The following is a 20,094-nucleotide window of genomic DNA, read 5'->3' as shown; positions in this document are numbered from 1 at the left end:
GTCCGGGTTCGATTCCTGTCAAGGGCACATACCTCGGTTACAGGCTCAATCCCCAGCCTGCAGGTGCGGGAGGCAGCCAGTTGGTATGTCTCTGTCACATCAATATTTCCCTCTATCTCTTTCCTCCCTTCCACTCTCTAAAAAATGGAAAAATATCCTTGGGTGAGCATTAACAACAACAAAAAGATTAACAAATGAATGCATCAGTAAGTAGAGCAACAAATCAATGTGTCTCTCTCAAATCAGTAAATAAATTAATAATAAAAAAGTAGTAATTCTGGGCACTAACAGCACATGCAGCAGGCGACGGGACCCACCATTGCACTCAGTGCAGCAGGAGCTGCTGTATGTGCTTTTGTGCCAGCTCCCCGTCACTAGGAGATACATACAGGTCTGCAGCTGACAGATGGTGCCTGTCCGCGGCGTATGAGGAAAAGGGCCCCGTGCCTCAGCAGAGCAAACTCCTGCAGCCCTTGTAGTCAGTGTGCTGTCCTTCCTGTGGCTGCTTTCCATCTCCTTTCAGGATGAGGGACAGCTCCTTTTAATCACAAATGATGAGACTTCCAGACCTTGCCCCCTTCTGTAAATGTCATGGCCTTACAGACTTGACCTTTCCTTGAGACATTCTTGAAAGTTTTTGGTCTTGAAACCCTCCCTGAGCAGCTCCTTTGTCCATTTGTCTCAATCCACATTCTTGGTAACCTCCCGTAGCTTATACTCCCCCAGTAACTCTGTGTCCGAGAGACATTTGATATTCTAGCTTTAAATACTGTTGTTTTATCTTTTTTACAGGTATGAACATGCTAATGATGATAAGAACAGTTTGAAATTAGATCCAGAAGGGGAAAAAATCCATGCTGGACTCTTGAAAAAGTTAAACGAACTAGAATCTGACCTTACATTTAAAATGGGTAATTACTACTTTTATAAATCAGCTGTTAACTGTGCAAGGACATTTCTAACTGGCTTAAGGGAAAACGGGCTGTATCTTTTTGAGGAAACGTTTTAGTTCTTCCTGAGGGGTGAAATAGCTCCTTTCCCCGTCCGCAGCCTCTCCGGGCTTCTCGTTTCATTAGAACCACTTTCCTCACCCCACAGGGAGGCTCCTTTGCATGTACAAAAAAGCGGGTCGGTGTCTGACTCATGTCAGGTAACCAAGTTGGTCTGTTGTTTCTTCCCACAGGCCCTGAGTATAAAAGTATGAAGAGCTGTATTTACATTGGCATGGCGAGTGACGATGTAGATGTTTCCGAACTAGTGGAGACCATTGCAGTCACAGCCCGAGAAATTGAGGAAAACTCAAGGGTCTGTAAGACTAATGAAAAATCTCATTCCTTTTCTAGGTTTTGCTTGGGCAGCTAGCTAGAGTCACAAATGTCTGTTCATTCTTTCCCAAAAAGTTTTTAAATGTTTGCTATGAATTAGGCATGGTGCCGGGCATTGGGAATGCCAAGTGGATTTGACATGGTACTTGCCTTTGGGGAACTCACAAGCCAGTGGGGGAAAGAGATACGTATAACCAAGTGAGGTGGTAAATGCTATAGAAGAGAAGTTAGAGGTAGCTGAGCATTCAGAAAGATGCCTTCACTGTCTGACAAGGTCAGGGAAGACTTCCTGGTGGGAGCTGGGTCCTGAGGCTGAATGAGACAGATGTTTCTGAGAACTGGAACTTCCCATCAGTAACAGACCTGCTCCTGCTGGCCAGTTGGCATGGAGAGGGGGCTCTGAGGCTTAAAGTTGGTTCTCCAAACCAGAGATTTGAATCACTAGAAATCACTCAAAAGGAGAGAAAAGGGACCAAAACATGATTGATCTGAGAGGAGACAGAAACGTGTCACGTGTTTCACTTTTGGTAGGGGGGGGAAGAGAAGGACATTTGATTCATTCTTGAATGGACTTTGCAGTTTCTTCCAAACCTGACTATCTCACTTCTGACTCCATTTCCACGAATAGGGAGCCGCATGTCTATTTTCTAACGATGTGACATTCAGATCATAGGGGTAGTTATTGCTCCTCTCTGTTCCCTGGCTAATGAGGCTGGTCACCAAGGTCTGTCTGCCTAGACCTCCTTGAGCATTTTATCCTCTTCTATTTGATTTTCTGTTTTATTTTTACACTGACCTTTTAAACTGCAGAATTCCATTAGAAAAATGTCCCCAGTGCTATGTTAATAGTTCTAGGCCCCAGGCAGTAAGTTTAGATGACAAGTAATGCCTTTCTTGGTCTTAATACAGCTTCTGGAAAACATGACAGAAGTGGTTCGGAAAGGAATTCAGGAAGCTCAGGTTCAACTGCAGAAGGCCAATGAGGAGCGCCTTCTGGAAGAGGTGAGTCTGCTGAGTGGCTCAGGCTGGGAGCTGGACTGGACAGGGTGATGTTGAGCAACGTTCTGTTTTGCAGGGGGTGTTACGGCAGATCCCTGTAGTAGGATCCGTGCTGAATTGGTTTTCTCCAGTCCAGCCTTCACAGAAGGGAAGAACTTTTAACTTAACAGCAGGTAGGACTAACAGCCTCCTCCCAGATCTCATGTACCCTGAGAGTTTGGACCAAATTCCCTGGATCCCACACTCATTCTGAAAAGCCTTGTGTGTGTCCCATGCTTTATCCTGGGTACTGTGCCAGGAATCTGCCTGCCCCTGTGACTTTCTCATCTCCCCTCTCCTACGCCCTTAGCTAAAATGGCCCAAAAGCAGATGCACATTGCCTACAGCAGATCTCTCTTCCTGGAATCCAGTGAGAACATGTTCACTCAGCTGTTCAGGCCCTCAAGACTGTGTCTGGGCATTTGGTTTCCATGTGAACATTGTAGTCCTCGTTCATGTTTTGCCCAGTAAAGTAATGCCTTTGCCCAGTGAAGACCATGGTCTGTAGCACTGGACTATTAACAGTTGCTGAGGTTTGGGGAAGATGATATCCACAAGACTCCTTTCCTGTTCTACCAGGGGCCCCTTCCTGTGACCCTTCCCCAGGAAATGATGACTCCACTGTCATGACAACCAGAGATAATCTGACTTTTAAAACCTGCCGTGCCTCAGCCTTTAGCAAAGAGGCATTCATTCCTTGTTACTAAAGTACAGTTGCTAAAGCACTTCCGAGGCGGAAGTTAGGGTGTTTCCCACTTGGGCCTGCTCTCCGGGCGAGCTTAGGCCAGCCACACTGCTGGCTTTCTTCGCATGTGCACAGGATACCTGGAGAAATAAGGATGAAACACTCCAGCAGGGCCGGGACTCTTGAGCACAGCTGTGAGGTGGCTTTCTCCAGTTCTGGCATGTTTCAGGAGTACCCAAGTCTCCACTAGTCTGTGTGAGGCTGCATGGCTGGAGGAAGCTCAGTAGGGAACAAGGCTGAATGGGAGCATCTGCCAAGGTAGTCTGTGTCAGGAGTTTCCACTCACCCCCCCCCACCCACCCCTCTCTTTCTTTCCCTGGCAGGCTCTCTGGAGTCCACAGAACACACATATGTCTACAAAGTACAAGATACAGGAGTAACACCGCCTCAGACCCCCTCAGGCACTCGAACTAAACTCAGACTTCCAGGTACATTATATCTTCACTAGAGGTCTGGTGCACAAATTTGTGCACAGGAGGGGTCCGTCTGGCCACCCCAATGGGGGCCAATCAGGTGGGGCCTGCTGGGGGTGAGGGGGTCTAATACTGGAAGCTATAGCTTTCCCCCAGCTGGATCTAATTATACTTTAAGGATGGCCAAAAGAAAACCCACAACAGAACTGTTTTGCATTTCACATGCCATGAGATGAAGTTGTTTATGTGTTGTTTGCAAACGTATATCAAGATGGATGATGGCCCTTTAATGATTTTTGTGTTCTTCCTGGGGCTCTACCCTCAGTTTCCCAATATGATCTTTATGTCTGTTTGTTTAAACGTTTTTCTGTTTTTGAATGTGCTTACCCTTCACTGTTGCTCCTGGCAGCCTGCAAGTCTTCTTCGCCCCATTTAAAGAGAGATTGAAAGCGCACCTAATCTGGAAGGCACTGCAATTTCACAAAATCCCCACCCAGCCTTTCCACATTCCTCAGTAAAGGGCCACCATCCCGTTGATGCCTAGGTTGCCTTTTTGGCTAACTTGGAAGGTCTCCTGGGGCTGCAGGCCATGGAGGGAGAATTCCACACCTTGGCTGCAGTAATGGCAGAGTCCTCTGGAGACTCTGGTTGGGCTTTTACTAAATGTAAATTATTTTCCTGTGCTTGTACTAAATGTAGGGAGCCAGGCAGTGATTTAAAGGTGTTGGGGGCCAATTGAGGGGAGGGGCCTCAGGCGGTTGGCGGCCAGCCTTGCCCCCCAATTGGGGTGTTGGGGGCCGATCACGGTCCAAATCAGGCTGCTTGGCTGCCACAATACGTGTCATAGCCACCAGTTATTCTGGTTGTTCCATCCTAATGGTTGCTGGGCTTTTATATATATAGATGTTTGAGTTCATTAGCATTAAAGAATATGGTTGGCCCTGGTTGGTGTGGCTCAGTTGGGCATTGTCCTGTGCACCAAAAGGTTGCTGATTTTATTCCCAGTCAGGGCACATGCCCTGGTTGCAGGCTTGATTCCTGGTAGGGGGCATGTGCAGGAGGCAGCCGATTGATGTTCCACTCTCACATTGATGTGTCTCTCTCTCTTTCCCTTCCTCTCTCAAAATAAAAAAGAAAAAGGTTTACATTTCTCTTGGGAAAATAGACTTCTGCATCATTTAATGTTTTTCCATTTGATATTGCCTACACTCCTTTGTTTTCATGGTCTTTAACCCAAAGTTCCATTTCTCTTAAGACCAGCTGTCCCTTTTTTTGGTTGTTTTTAATTTTTATTATATTTTTATTGATTTCAGAGAGAAAGGGAGAGGAAGAGAGATAGAAACATCAGTAATGAGAATCATTGATTGGCTGCCTCCTGCACGCCCCCTACTGGGGATCAGTCCCGCAACCCAGGTATGTGCCCTTGGTTGGAATCGAACCTGGGACCCTTCAGTCCACAGGCCGATGCTCTACCCACTGAGCCAAACTGGTTAGGGCCCAGCTGTCCCTTTAAATACCATTCCAGTAGCCTTGGGCTTCAGCCTTGGAAGAATACCTCTGTAGCACTCCTGAGGGGGGAATTACGGTCTTGAGAGCTGGCATCATGTTTAACCTGGTGTTTATTTTATTCTCCTGAGCTTTTCACGAGTGGCCTCCAAAGTCCTCGCCTTGGGAGCATGTTAGTCCATTATCAGATCTCTTTTCTTTTCTCGTTACTCAAATGCTTCCAAACCAGTAATACTGGGGATTTCCACTGAATGGTTGGAATTGATAAAGCAACCACTTGTTGCACAGAGAGCTTTGTTGCAGAAGTATCCTTTATTGAACTTTCAGTGCTGTTTATCCCATCTTTCTCTAGGCCAGAAGCCTTTTAAAAAGTCCCTAAGAGGCTCAGATGCTCTAAGCGAGACGAGCTCAGTCAGTCACATTGAAGACTTAGAAAAAATGGAGCACCTGTCCAGTGGGCAGGAACAAGAGGCCCTGGAGGCTAACAGCCCTGAGCAACACCCAGGGGCTCCCGCCCCTCAGGAAGCCGAGCAGACTGGAACCTTCCAGAACAGAGCCCAGGGCCCAGAAGATGACCGCCCACAGGTAGAAGAACCGGAAAACTTAAGATAAAATTCAGTGTTTGGTTTGAGACTGTACTGAATATTGTGTCATGGAAGATAAAGTTATACTGAAAATGTGAACTGTGCCACATGCTAATACAAGAGAAATTACTGTTATTTGTGCTTTAACTGGCTTTTTGCACATGTGCAAAAAAATCAGGGTAACTGATTTGTCTAATTTAATGGGTACAGAGAACTGTTGTTTCTGTCTATCCAACTGTAGTAATAATTCCCCCCAAGTTACCGTCAACACTTTTTATTCACAAAGAACACTCAGAATGTCAAGTGTCTGCCACTTGAAACACATGCTTTTATCTTGTAAACATAAATTATTAGTTACACAGAACTTCCTGGTAAGACAGCTTTCTTTAGACCTCTCCAGGTTCTCTGCTATGCCACTGCAGGGAGAGACAGACAACCTTCCTTTGCCATCTATTTTAGTAGGCGTTTAGTTTGATCAGGTTGCAATATACAGCTGGATTGTGCTGGCTTGAAGGAGAATGGGTTTCAATGGAATTGTAAATAAGAGTGTCAGAAGCCCTCTCTTGCCATCCCCAACCGCTGCTTTCCCTGGAGACGTAAGTACGGACTGTGTCCACTCAAGCTGTGGCAGGCTATCTAGCAAGGTGACTGGGCAGTGCTTCTGTCTGTGACTTTCCTTTGCCACAAATCCATTTTTCCCTTTATATACTATTTCTAAACTAAATGATTCATCTATTAAGAGAAACTGTAAAAACTCTTCTTGACCATATATATGTATATTTTTAAATATTGGTAAAGCTTTTAAATTGGCACAAGAGAACAGACTGTGCTCATTTCTATGTTTAATATCTGAAAACCTAATAGATGCTACTCCTAAAAGCCTAATATTAAACATGCTATGTAGCACCCAGTTAAATTTAAATTCTAAAGTAAGTATACTTTTGACCTGTTTCACATGGGAGCTTCCATAGGTTTGTTCCACTAGCATCTCACCCCTTTAGGCCCAACACACAAATGAGAGAAAAGTAACCTTTCTCAGGCTGACCAAGCCAGACTACTGCTGAAATAACTGATTAGCCCTTCCATGACTGCCCCTGTCTACTTTTCCAGAGGACGGCACCCCTTCACTCACCATAGGCAATGGCCCGTGCCTTCCAGTCCAGCAGTCAGGCTTGAGAGACCGTGAGACGGTGGGAATTTACACTGGGTTTGTGGACTGTAGTATTGGAAGCCTTAGTTATAACACAGTAAGCCTATAATTACACTCTGATTTGATGTGATTTCTGACATCTGGCATTTGTCAAAATGCAATTTCCCTTTTTCTTTTTGTGTGTGTGTGCAGATGATTAAACAAAGTCTTCCCTGTTTATTTGGTGCAATGAAGTATAGCAGATAAAATGGGGGAAGGGGAAATTATCACCTTTAACAAGATTAATTTTTAAATGTTTTTATATATATTTGGAATTGTTAAATTTGTTTTGCTGAAACAGAATTTCACCCTTGAGATACTATTTGGATGTTGGTTTCAATAAAGGTTCTTGAAATTGTTCCCAGTGAGTTCGGTTCATAAATCTTATTATCAGTCAAGCATAGTCACTTCCTTTTGGATAGACAGAAACTTCAGAAAAATAAAGATTTCTGAAAAATATAACTTGCACAATAATCACAATTTGGGCATTTTAATGACTTAATACCTAAAAGAACAGATTTATCAGTGGTTTTGTGTAATACTAAGATTAAGTTTATTCTCATGAGAAATTATCTATTTTAGACATAATTGTAATGCAGGACAGTGAGATCAAATCCTGTTTGTCTTTCTGAACCTTCCATCTCATTCATCTAGAAGTACATTTATATCAGTTTGGGTTTGATGCTTCTAAAATATTTTGGGGTCAAAAAAAAAACAAACACCACCCTCAGTGAGATGTATAAATTCTGACTGAACTTTATTGTATTTTAAATACTGTTTTTAAAGCAGACTCAATTATAAATTTCCCTGTATTCACTAATTTTGTAGAATTAGAATTACCTAAGTAACTGAAATGGCTGTCATAGAATAGTGAGCAGATGGCTTCTCCTCTGCCCCTTATCACTAACCAAAAAGCAACAGCTGGATGTCAACTTTTTAGCAAAGCAAAAAGTAACAAATGCCTTTGCCAAAATAAGATTTTATTTTGAAAGTCATTTGAAAGACACTAAGACTCAACGGATGTAGATTCCAAATTAATATTCTGTCCAACCCCCACCAGTGGTCTCTGTCATGCCAAAAAGTTGCTTTCTTTGGTAATTCCTATTTTTAGCTTCTTGTAGAAAGGACCTTTTCCCATAAGCCATCTTCATTTTTTTTGTAGAGCAGAGCTTTATTTCCAGGAAATAGTGTGTTTGTTGGAGATGGGTATTTTTTTAAAAACATCAAGGTTGTTCTAATATGTTCAACAAAGTGGGGGGGCTCGGCCAGAGGTGAAGTGGAAAGGTTCTGGAAAAACAAGATATGAGGCATGAGAGAAGAACCTCTCGCTGTTCCCTACTTTGATAAAGATGACAAATATTCTTGTGTTCCTTGAACATTAATCAGGATGTTCTCAGTTCACTCTATAAACACATGTAAATTGTAAAGTTACGTAAGAACAGGTGTACTGGGTTCATGAGAAAAGAGCAGTTGGTTGCTTACTACTTCACCTATGCAAGTGTCTACCCAGGACATTGCTTATCTCCATTGATACAAAAGTTAAGTGGGGTCTGCCAGTGGCATCCTAAAAATAAATACTACCCAATGAAGGGGGGGAAGCAGCTATTATTTAGTCTAAACCCTTTTCTTTCTTACAGATGAGGAGACCAGGGTCCAGAGAGTTAAGATTTGCCCACCTTGTAAATTCTCACCTCTAGTATTTGCTTATCATCTTGCTGCAACCAGAAATCCACATGTGGAAATGGCACCCAGGAATACGGTCCTATACGAAGTTGTTCTGTCTTTGCATCGTAAATACTAACCATCTGAAAAGAACATTGCAAGGATAGATTTTAAGGAATGCTATCAGCTTCTCACACCCTACCATTAAAGCATGCTCCAGTGTAGTCTAGCACTTAAGGCATTTACCTGAATGATAAGCTTCTTTACAACTGTCTCCTAATAACAATACTTACTGAATACTTCCAACTGTCAGGTACTGCACTTAGTGGGTAACATGCATTATTTTGTTTAGTCTTGACAACAATCCTGCATGAAGATGGCATTTCCCCCATTTTGGTTGGAAACCTGAGGCTCAGAGAGCTGGGGCACACAGCCCACAGTCCCATTTCCAGTAAGTGTCAGAGCTGGGCCTCAAACCCAGCTGTCTGACTGAAGTCCATGTTCCTCATGGCTACATAAAACACTGCCTTGTTATTTATACCCAAGTAACTAAGTTACCTTGCAACTTTACAAAAGCCCGCTGCCCCATCAAAAGAAAGGAAAAACAATTTGTAAAAATGCTCATTTACCAAATGACCAACTAACTCCCTAAATTCTCAAATTTGTCAATGGTCATAGTCAGCTTACCCACGAATGTTCTATTTTGGTTACTGAGATTGAAATATATTCTGAATATTAGCTAAATCAAGGCTATGATACTACTTGAGAAATTATAAAAGGAACTCTAAAAATGTTAAAGGGTTGGCAAAACAGGTCCCTCTGAATCCAAACATTATTTTCCAATGAAACTGTCAGCATTTCATGAATGAGCAGATCTCTTTTGGGTGCTTTGAATGTGATTTCTACTTTTTTCACAGTTTTACACACATTTTTAAGGGATTCTTTCACCTATCAGGGCATGCCAGTCTTGGGTTTTTATTTTTCTAACTTTTAAAATTAAAATATTATTTAGCCCAGCGGATGTGGCTCAGTGGTTGAGAGTCAACTCACGAACCAGGAGGTAACAGTTCGATTCCCGGTCAGGGCACATGCCTGGGTTGCAGACTCGATCTCCAGTAGGAGATATGTAAGAGGCAGTCGATCGATGATTCTCTCTCATCATCATTGATGTTTCTGCCTCTCTCCCTCTCCCTTCCTCTCTGAAATCAATAACAACAAAACACATATTTAAAAAATGTTATTTACCCCTAGCTGGTTTGGTTCAGTGGATAGAGCGTCTGCCCGTGGACTGAAAGGTCCCGGGTTCGATTCCGGTCAAGGGCATGTACCTCAGTTGCAGGCTCCATCCTGGCCCTGGTCGAGGGGTGTGCAGGAGGCAACCAATCAATGTGTCTCTCTCACATCAATGTTTCTCTTTCTCTTCCCCCTCCCTTCCACTCTCTCTAAAAATCAATGGAAAAATATCCTTGGGTAAGGATTTTTAAAAAATAATAAATATAAAATAAAAAGATCACTTAAAATGTTATTTAATTAAAAAGCACCCTAAGGCAATCAGACTTTTAAATTGATTTGATCGGTCTTTTGATCAATTCATTCCAGCAGATTGTTCTTTAGCTATTTGGTCCAAAGGAGCATATGATCTGAGGTACAAAGGGGAGACACTTCTTTTCCCCTTCTTGGCTCTTTGTAGACATTTTACAGGTCAAGTTCTTACAAAGTAAAAGGGGTTCCTTCTCTTTGGATTGAATGCTAGAGGTTCACATTACCTCCCCTACACCTTCCAGGCAGAGAACTGGGGTCCTGAGCTTATAGCCTAAAGGCACTCAGAAAAACAGAGAGAGGGGGAGGGAGAGGAAGAGAGAGGTGGCCCCTGATTAATTCACAGCTTTAAAGAAGCTGACATGAACTTTTCATATCTAAGGTCTATAAGGCTTTGGAGTTTGATGCCCTTTTTTCCCTTAACCCCTTAACACAAACATGATTCCAAACTCACTGGTCCTCCTGTTAAAGCTCGGGCAGCACGCAGCTCCTCCTCCGGACCGCGATCTTGGAAGGAGGCTCTGTAGATCTCTGCAGTTTTAACGTTGACAGCTGTCAGAACAACAGGATGACTGAGTTGATGAAAGACAAACATGGGAAGATTGCACAGGCCTACAGTTCTCCCACCATACATAATAGAATATGGATAAGTCTCTCAAATACAGAATAGAACGAAAACTGAACAAAATTACTCTTAAGTGCCTGTAGCTTCCTCCTTCCTGGAAAGGGACAATGCAATCTTTTAGCCAAGTACCTCACTCAAAATGGCTGAGACCTGAGCTGAACTAGGTTCTGTAAGACTGTTCCAAACCAAGAGCCGGCCCCACAGGAAGACAATCTCTTCAGGCAGGCGCGTGGCAAGGCCTTCCTGGTCAGCCCTGTGACCAAACGTGTCTGCAAGTGGCTGGGGGTAGAGGGCCTGTGATGATGGCCAAGTCTGGTGTTTTTGTTTGTTTCCTAATTTTTACTACGCATTTCAAATATGTACATTACAGAAAACAAAATAACACATCTGTGTACCCACCACACAACTAAATACATGAAGTATTATAGACAAGGTAGAAGCCCTCTGCATACAGCCTATTTCATCCTATACCTCTGGAGTCTTAGGGACCATCCTGAAAGGGTGGAAGTTTCTGGATTTTCTCTAACCTGATCGTTTTACTTTCCTTCTCGATCAAAACCTTACTTGATTCCCTACATGTAAGAAAATTATTATGCTCCACTCCAGCCCCCGGAGCCCTGGCTGGAGAAAAGCACAGCTGGCCACCTCGGGAGAGAAGAGCGCACTAACACTCCCATTGCTGGTGGCGCTGTCCATGCTTTGTATGTGCTTCCTGGCTTTCTCCTCCCAGTCTGGATGTGGACATTTTCTCTCTTTCGAAGATAATGCTTAGAGAAGATGAGCTACTTGCCCAGGGTCCCCAGCAAACACAGCGGAACTAAAGCTGTGACACACTGACATCAGTGGCTCACTAGTTCCTTTCACTGGAGCCTGCCTTGTCAACATGTGGCCAGTTTCCAACCCTCAGATAAACACTACTCACCAATGCCATAAATGATTGGAAAGTGGTTTTCGTTTTCTTCCCGGTCATTTAATTCTAACAAACAAACAAAAAAATTTTTAAGATCCAATTTTTAAGGAACACTAAACAATTGCTTTCATTTTGTAAAATAGAGGCCCCACTGCTAAAGCGGGGAAAAACAGACCACAAAAGGGACTGTTTTCCCGTTTCCTTGCTGAGTCCCAGAGCACTCGGGTTTATAATGAACAAACGGCCACCTCCAGAGGTAGGGCTCCCAGCCATATACATGCTCAGCAATCTACCACACAAGGTGGCAGCTCCCACCTGGGGTGTGGCCCCTTCTCCTGTCCAGTACAGACAGGCTTCTGAAAACCCCAGGGAAGGAAAGATGAGTGACACTGAAGCGGGTCAGCATCTCAACTGAGGCTGCACAGGATTTGGACACTGGGCAGGAGGGAAAGCCATTCCAGCAGATGGGAAAGCTAGAACAAAAGTTAGCAAAGCATCGGCAAACTGTGTCTTCTGTGACTGAGCTACTGAGGCTAGGTCCTGCTTTAAGAGGGAGGGCAAAACATCCCTGGCATCTACACTTCATTTTGGGAAGGATGGCAGAACTTACCTGTCACACATAATGTCACTAAGTGAATGTCATCTTCTTGTCTGTCAAATTCACCTACAATTAGAATTTTAAAATAGGATTTCAAAAAAGTTCCTTTAATTAGCAGAACATATGCTGAGCAAGTCAAGAAGGAGACGGAGGGACGGAAGCCAGCCGAGCCATCTCTGTTCTAACACCCTTTCAGCCACCACCTGGCTTACCAGGCCTGCCAAGTTATAGCCGTGTTCCTAGCCTCAAGCCCAAAGAAAACTGTGTCCGAGGCTTTCCATTTCTCTCTCCATGTGGAGAGGTTTGGGAGGATAAAATGACTCTAAAGAGCTTTGCTCTTCCTAAGTAACTATTTTCCTGATACCATAGTCATAAAACATTTGATCACTGCCCTGGCTGGTTTGGCTCAGTGGATAGAGCGTCGGCCTGTGGACTGAAAAGTCCTGGGTTCGATTCCGGTCAAGGGCACGTGCCTGGGTTGCGGGCTCGATCCCCAGTGGGGGGCACGCAGGAGGCAGCCGGTCAGTGATTCATTCTCTCTCATCATTGTTGTTTCCACCTCTCTCTCCCTCTCCTTTCCTCTCTGAAATCAATAAAAATATATTTTTTAAAAAAATCTGATCACTGCAAAAATTTGGAAATACAGGAGAGTATAAGGAGTAATGGGTTTTTAATGGTAGAAGTATATGGATTTTAATGCCCATAATCTCAGTTAATACACTGTGTATTCCATGCTTTTCCATGCACAGCTAAGCTCATAGCATGTAGACATTTTATATTTAACAGCTACATCATTATTCCTTTACTAATGAACATTAGATAATTTCCTGTTGGAAATGTTCTACTGCCCATCTACCTCTGGGCATAAATTCTGTACACATTTCAGATTACTTTCTTAGAACAGATTCCCAGAAGGGGAATTACTGGGTCCAAGGATATGAGCCTTTTTAAGACTTTCCCATGATGCCAAATTGCTTTCCCAGCAGGTTGTACCAATGTATATTCCAGTACTGTGTCAATTTGTTACCTCACTCCTCATGGTTAACACAGAACAATGTTTTTGAAAAAAATACTTGCTCATTGAGTAGGGAAAATATGGTATGATCGGTGTTCTCATTTTCTACGTATTAAAATGGACATTTCTTCCTGGAGGGTGGTTCTGTTTTTACATAATTCAGATATATCAACTGCTGTCTTAAAAAAAAATCTTGTCGCATCCCATTAACCCCTGAAAATGTAGCTGTGTGCTGTTAGTCTTTATGTCAGATTCCAAGCTGAGCAGTTTATGTCACTCCAGGAAGGTGTGCCCTCTTGTGTCCTCACTGGGACTTATAGCCAAGCAAAAATAGGTACAAATTTTATCAAATTTGGGGGGGAAACAGGGAACTTACTAAGAAGTTGATGAGTAAGTTTTTGTGACAACTGCCTATCGTCACTGAAGCCGCCCACGAGGTGCACTTCCAGCCTGGCAAAGAGATGGGATTGTGGTCAGAGGCCAGCACAAGGCAGCGACTGTGCACTGGCTTTGCTTTAAATGGTGTTTCTCAGCTTCAGTGAGCCCTCGCTCTAAGCAGCGCTTCCAGGCCATGCTTGAGCCTTCATGCACACAGAAGATACCTGTGTGGCTCCCCGCGGTAAATGGGGAGGCTGCCAAGGCCAGGCAAGCTTCTGGGGATCCTGCCCAGGAACCCTGATGGCTGAGCGTATTTCTGCCTTACCACAAATACGATGCCGCCTGATGCAGGGGGTGAGGAACTCTGCTCAGGAAAAATATGCCTCTACACACTGTTTACCTCTGAAAAGCAGGATACCTCTGAAAACCTCTCCAATGTCTTCGCCAAAGAGGAACTGGGTGGAGGAGTGGGAAGGGAAGACAGCTTACGCTGTATAGCCCGTTTTGTGGAGGGACTGCAGTGGACCTTCCACAGTGCTGTCTCCCCTAATGCCCTCCTCTCCTGGAAAGACAGGAATGATCATCGCCCTCCCACAGAGGGAAACTGAGTCTCTGTCTAAAGCACATGCTTATTATCCACTGTGTCCCCCTGAACATTAGCTGCATGAGACAGAAAAGTGTTCTTGGAGTTAAATAACTTGGGGAAATCTTGCCCAATGTAACCCCTCCCTAGGAATCACAGTTCACACTAGCAAAGAAAAGCCCTAAGAAGTCCGACAGGTGGAAAAAAGTAAACTTTGTTTAGCCGTGTTTCCCACTTGTCTGCTAACTACCTGTGCACAGCCTAAAACAACCTGAGGACAAGTGCTTTGGAAAGTGCAGTTGTAGCCCTTAGCTGGTTTTGTTCGGTGAATAGAGTGTCAGCCTGTGGACTGAAGGGTCCCAGGTTCGATTCTGGTCAAGGGCGTATGCCTGGGTTGCTGGCTCAATCCCCAGTGGGGGGCATTCAGGAGGTAGCCAATCAATAATTCATTATTGATGTTTCTATCTCTCCCTCTCCCTTTTTCTCTGAAATAAATAAAAACATACTAAAAAAAAAAATTAAAGAAAGTGCAGCTATATTTCACATAGACATGAGGAATGAACTGGACTCTCTAAGAAATCAGCACAGGGCCAAGCATCAAGTGGTCTCATAATGAACATTTAAAGTAAGAGGAGCCGAAACCGGTTTGGCTCAGTGAATAGAGCGTCGGCCTGCGGACTCAAGGGTCCCGGGTTCGATTCAGGTCAAGGGCATGTACCTTGGTTACGGGCACATCCCCAGTGGGAGGTGTGCAGGAGGCGGCTGATCGATGTTTCTCTCTCATCGATGTTTCTAACTCTCTATCCCTCTCTCTTCCTCTCTGTAAAAAATCAATAAAATATATTTTAAAAAAATAAATAAAGTAAGAGGAGCAGAGGTCACCATGGCTTTGCTCGACACTGGGCCACAGGGTGCAGCAAACCTTCCAGAGTGACCAAATCAGTTCCATGAACAGACCAGGGATATCTCACAACTGCGTTCCGAGAATCACGGAGTTGGGCCTGTGGCCAGATCCAGCTAAGTAATCGAGGGCCCAATGCAAAGTCCATTCTGCGACTGCAGAGGCTGCACGCCAGTGAAGCTGGCCCAGCCCGTGTCAGCAACACAGGCAGAAGTAGAATTACATTTAAAAACTGATCTGTGTTGTACTAGTGAAATTGACAGAGGCTTTTTTTAAACCTCTGGGAGTCTAAGAACTTGCATATGAATGGACTAGTTCATTCAATGGCTGCATTAGGCTTCAAGTAAAATGAGAGCAAAGTCTGCAAAGTCGGCCTGATGAGAGAGGAAGGAGAGGGGACAGGGGAGTGAGCACAGGTCAGACTGTCATGGGCCTACCACTAACTAGCTGTGACTCCGGGTCAGCTGAGTCTGTGTCAGCAGCTGTGGAAAGGTGGTTACACTTCCCGTAACCGGTGAGAGGGTTAGATGCTGTGATGGACAGCCAGGTCAGACATCAGCTCTTGTAAGGAATCCCTGGTAAAATCACTGTTTTGCTGACATTTAAAACTGTACCCCTAGTCCCTCAGCCGTCTCCCGTTCCTTCCCTGCCTTGTTTTTTTCCCCACAGTCCTGTCTACCATTTAACATCCTACTTAGCTTACTGAATGTCTCCTTGCTTTATAATATGAACACCGTAGGGGCAGGTTTGGTGTACGCTGTCCACTGCTATGTCCTTGGCACCTATAACAAGTTCTTGCTCATACAGAGCATTCAATAAATAATTGCTGAAGGAATAAATGAATGGATACTACATCTGGGGTATAACAAAGCAATGTCTGATATATGAACATCTAAAAATACATTACTGAACATAAAACTACAGGTGCAAGGTCAAACCTTCCATTTACAATCCAGCATTGTTCCCCTGCCTGGACCCATCACCCACCCACTCACTCACCAACTAGGACAAGGGGCCATGCTGTGCCAAGCTCCGCTCCAGGGGAACAAGACGGCCACTGTGGCAGTGACATTCTGTGTCTCTGTAGCAGCTTCCACAGAGGTTTCCTCTACACAAGGGTGCAAAGTTCCCGATATCAAAAAGTAGTAGCGTGAGCTCACCTTCCACATTGAGCGTGGTCAGAAAAGGATTTTATGGAGTTCATGATCAAGGGGACCTCAGCTTTGGTGTCAGTTCCATCACAATGTGTCAAGCAGGTAGCCCCATTACCTGAAGAACAAGGGTGAAATGACTCATGTTATTCCCGATGAGAACTCAGTAAGCAAGCCAACTCAATTCCTGTCCGTTTGGACCACCTCATCTTTGAATCTCCTGTAAGGAAAAACAGAAGCTGTGCTGCCCAGCCAACCCGTTCTGACCAGGGCACAGGGAGGTACCATGCAGACCAGAGAAAAGGTGAGCCGAGTCAGGTTTCCAGTAGGACACCAGGACACTCAAATCGAGAAATTAATGGTCCCAAACTTGGTTGGTTTAAATAATGATTTCCTTTATCTCTCTCGCCATACCTGTGTGCCTCAGGACCACAATGTGACAAGTGGTGGCATCATCAGAACCCAGAATGGAGATGGAGCCTGTTTAAAAAAGAAATAAAATAAAATATCCAATAGCCTTTTGGGATAACGCCCAATTCACTGCTTCCTAACCTACCATCCTTTGGGGAGGTCACTGCAAGCTCTCTTTGCTGAACATACAGAAGGCCCTGGGGTCCCACTTGTTGAACAGACTGACCTCTGAGAAGTCTGGCTCTTTCCTGTTTAATTAAAAAAAAATAAAATAGTGATGGAAATTAGTGAGGATTGAGTAACTAGAGAGGTGGAGAGAGCCAAAGTGTGCCCTAAGTGGGAAATACACACTTGTAGGTCTGAGCTGTGTGTATTATTTGACAGAAAGGCTAAACTAAAAAGAGAGCAGTAACGATCATGTGGAACAATGCAAAAAGCAACAACAAAGTCCTATTCTTTTTTATCCTATAAATCAAGATTTCAGTGTCTATGGAATAAGATGCAAAAATCCTTTTTCACAGTTCCTTACTGAAGAATAGGAGGCTCCTCACGATTTTACAATTGTAAAGAGAATCAGACTGTATGGCCTAGTGGATCAGTGGATCAGAAACCACATCCCCTCTTTCCTTTCTTTAAAGAAGTAGAGGGGTTAAGATCTTCCCTATCCCCTAATCTGGTAATCCTACTCCTGGAAATCTGTAATGAGAAAATAATCCAAAATCCCTGTGTTATTTAGGATGGCAAAAAGCTGGGAGCAGCAACAAGAAAGATAAATAAATTGTGCAGAACCAACTCACAACTACTAATTGTACGCTCATGGAAAATGAGGACTATGGGAAAACAGCTTTGAAATGTACAATGAAAAGCAAGATGCAAAAAGTATAAAAATTTAAAGCTATAAATATACTGTTAATACAACAATGCTAAAACATGACTATACCTAGGAAAAATTAAATATCCAATTTAATTCTGGAAGGAAATTCACCAATATGAGCATGGTTGTTAGAACAGGGCAAACTCAAGTAATTTAACTGGTGTTTTTTCTCTATTCTCTAAATCTTCCATGATATAGTTATGTTATTATTAAAGTAGGAAACCAAAAATGAGCAAATCTATGAAAAGAATAGATTAATATTAGGTGTCTACATTTTGTCTAAATGAATATTTGTATAAATTCTTATGCAGTAAACCTGGGGGAAAAAAATCAAGTGGTTAAATTCTTGAATGACAACTGAACTACACATTTTTTCCCCAAAAAATGTCAAATTGATACAACCCTAAGTATCATAATTTCCTTACTTGCAACAAATAAACTCAATGAAAAAATTCTTATCCAGATGTGTAATATAGTGTATTGTCTAGACTGGAGAATGTTTTTATAGTCTTACACAGGCTTCTTGCCATATCTCATATTGGTGAGAATTTAAGTTAGTACTTACTAAAATAGATATAAAAAGGCATAATGACCAGCTTGATGAATTATACAGTGTCTACTTTTTAATAAACTCCCATTAATTGGAAGAAAAACAGCAATTAGAATGAGACCAGCCCTCAATTTAAGAAAGGAATTGAGCATTAAGTGGACTGCAATGAAGAATTGGATCTGCCTGGCACCTTTGCCTGCTGTAGAAGTCAATGAGAAATAAATGTGGCCGATGGTTCTGAAACTCAAAACACTCATCAGGGAGCACTTTCCATTTTCATACCACTTCTCAGCTCACCTCAATTCAAAATAACAAGGGAGAATAAAGAATTTCCTTTTTATCACCCCTTTAATACTTACCTTAACTTCGTTCTTTTGGGAAAGGGAGAGGGAAGAGTAAAGGCAAGTTTTTACCATTTCTTTCCATAACGGGGTCACCATCCAAAAGCAAAGCTACTTGTGAGATTTGATTATCACTTTCCTACCCAAGACCAAAAATCAGATCTTTTTTTACATGGCTCCAGAGAAAAGCACCATGGACTATTAGAGGAGAGGCTGCCACGAGGCAGAAATGGTATGCTGCTTCTGTCTTCCACTTAAAGAAATAAAAAAAAGTTTAGCCAAAGTTCTCTGGGGGAAAACCCACAGCCAGCACTACCTTATAAACTCACATCCTTTCTGATATAAAAATAGCCTCAGCTTCCTCAACTTTTGCTTTTCTCTGGACACTAAGATTCACTTTTAAAAAATATCTTTTCCATCGGTCTTTCTGTGCAACACCTCACCCTCAGTTCCCATTCCAAGCCAATGGTACGGGTCTCGTAACCCAGGGGTCAGCACTCCTTTCCGGAAAGGGGCCAGGGCTTCACAGACTGCACTGTAGCGTGAAAGCAGCACAGCCCCACGTAAACAAAAGGCTGTAGCTGTGTCCCCAAAAGCCTTATTTATGGGAAATACCAAAATCTGAATTTCATATAATTTCACATCACCAAATATTAATCTTTTGATTTTTCTCCCACCCTTTAAAATTTAATGTTAAAGCTCGCAAACTACCCACAAACAGGATTTGACTTGTGGCTATAGTTCACTGACCCCTGGGTTAGCCTATCACTTAGCCGTACCCTCGAGGATGATCACTGAACCCTCACTCCTGCTGCATATTGTCAGTTCTTCCTTCAAAAACAGGAGAGCAGGTCTAACGGGGCTTTGTGAACTGCAAAGCATGCTGTGTAAGAAGTTATTAACAGGTACAGCTCTCAAAACTGAGCCTTCTTCCCACTTGTGCTTCCGTATTCCAGTCCTCCATGGTCTCACATCTGAATTCCTGCCACAGAATTCAGGAGCGGAAGATAGACAGCAAGACAATGGCGTCCCCTGCCTTTCACCGGCTGACCATGGGCGTGCTCCTGACTGTGCTTCCACCTCCTCCTCTGGGCAATGGGGATGCTGCTGACCACTCCTTAGGTTGTGTGAGGGTTAACGGAGAGCAGCTTTGTAGGGAGTGGCTGTCACCATTCCTCATCCGTTTCTTGGATCCCCAAGGTCTCCCTTGCCCACTCTCTCCTCCCTGATGGCTGCCAGAATTATTGCTTCAAAACACTGGTTTTGTTACATCACTCTCCTCTAAAAAAAAAACACACACCACCTTTCTGAGCCCAGCAATTTCATTTGAAGGAATAATTATGGGGTTTAGAACAATTTAGCTCTGTGACTTTTCATAATGAAAGACTGTAAGTACCTTACATGCTTAAAAGGAGGAAGAGAGAGTTACAGTGCATTCATATAATGGAATTCTACGGAACCAGTTAAAAAGGTGTTGCAGGACTGGTTAAGGGCAAAAACTCTACACAGTGCCGCCGGATGGAACTTCTGCAGTGATGGCAACATCTGTGCCGGTGCTGTCTCGTACAGGAGCCAGTAGCCACAGGTGGCTGTCGAGCACTTGACACGTGGTGAGTTCGACTGAGGAACTGATTTTTAAAGTTTATTTAATTTTAATTAATATAAATGTAAACAGCCACATGTGGTTGGTGGCTACCATACTGAACAGTGCAGCTGGAGACCAAGGCAGACGGCCTGGGTTCCAATCCAGGCTACA

General features: G+C 43.5%; 2 protein-coding genes across 10 annotated transcripts in view; one reads left to right on the top strand and one right to left on the bottom strand.

The window, feature by feature from the left end:
- Positions 1 to 9,481, top strand: part of PDXDC1 (pyridoxal dependent decarboxylase domain containing 1) — a 45,773-nt gene extending 36,292 nt beyond the window's left edge. For all 4 annotated transcript variants that reach the window (XM_054714757.1, XM_028145477.2, XM_008141558.3 and 1 more), the window contains exons 18-24: positions 793 to 911; positions 1,184 to 1,305; positions 2,235 to 2,327; positions 2,401 to 2,497; positions 3,432 to 3,536; positions 5,380 to 5,612; positions 8,438 to 9,481. In XM_054714757.1, the coding sequence (XP_054570732.1) occupies positions 793 to 911; positions 1,184 to 1,305; positions 2,235 to 2,327; positions 2,401 to 2,497; positions 3,432 to 3,536; positions 5,380 to 5,612; positions 8,438 to 8,497 (829 nt within the window). In that variant the 3' untranslated portion in view covers positions 8,498 to 9,481. The remainder of the gene's footprint in view (positions 1 to 792; positions 912 to 1,183; positions 1,306 to 2,234; positions 2,328 to 2,400; positions 2,498 to 3,431; positions 3,537 to 5,379; positions 5,613 to 8,437) is intronic.
- Positions 1 to 20,094, bottom strand: part of NTAN1 (N-terminal asparagine amidase) — a 35,834-nt gene that overhangs the window by 12,666 nt on the left and 3,074 nt on the right. For 2 of the 6 annotated variants that reach the window (XM_054714766.1, XM_028145483.2), the window contains exons 2-9: positions 16,719 to 16,821; positions 16,577 to 16,642; positions 16,172 to 16,280; positions 13,526 to 13,599; positions 12,147 to 12,200; positions 11,549 to 11,602; positions 10,456 to 10,553; positions 8,492 to 8,605 (exon numbers count right to left, since the gene is read on the bottom strand). In XM_054714766.1, coding sequence (XP_054570741.1) covers positions 8,492 to 8,605; positions 10,456 to 10,553; positions 11,549 to 11,602; positions 12,147 to 12,200; positions 13,526 to 13,599; positions 16,172 to 16,280; positions 16,577 to 16,642; positions 16,719 to 16,821 — 672 coding nt within the window. The other 4 variants (XM_054714763.1, XM_008141563.3, XM_054714764.1 and 1 more) reach the window with 4 other exon arrangements.

Source organism: Eptesicus fuscus, chromosome 4 (genome assembly GCF_027574615.1).
Source record: "Eptesicus fuscus isolate TK198812 chromosome 4, DD_ASM_mEF_20220401, whole genome shotgun sequence".
Lineage (NCBI taxonomy): Eukaryota > Metazoa > Chordata > Mammalia > Chiroptera > Vespertilionidae > Eptesicus > Eptesicus fuscus.
This window is presented reverse-complemented; position numbering and strand designations above follow the sequence as displayed.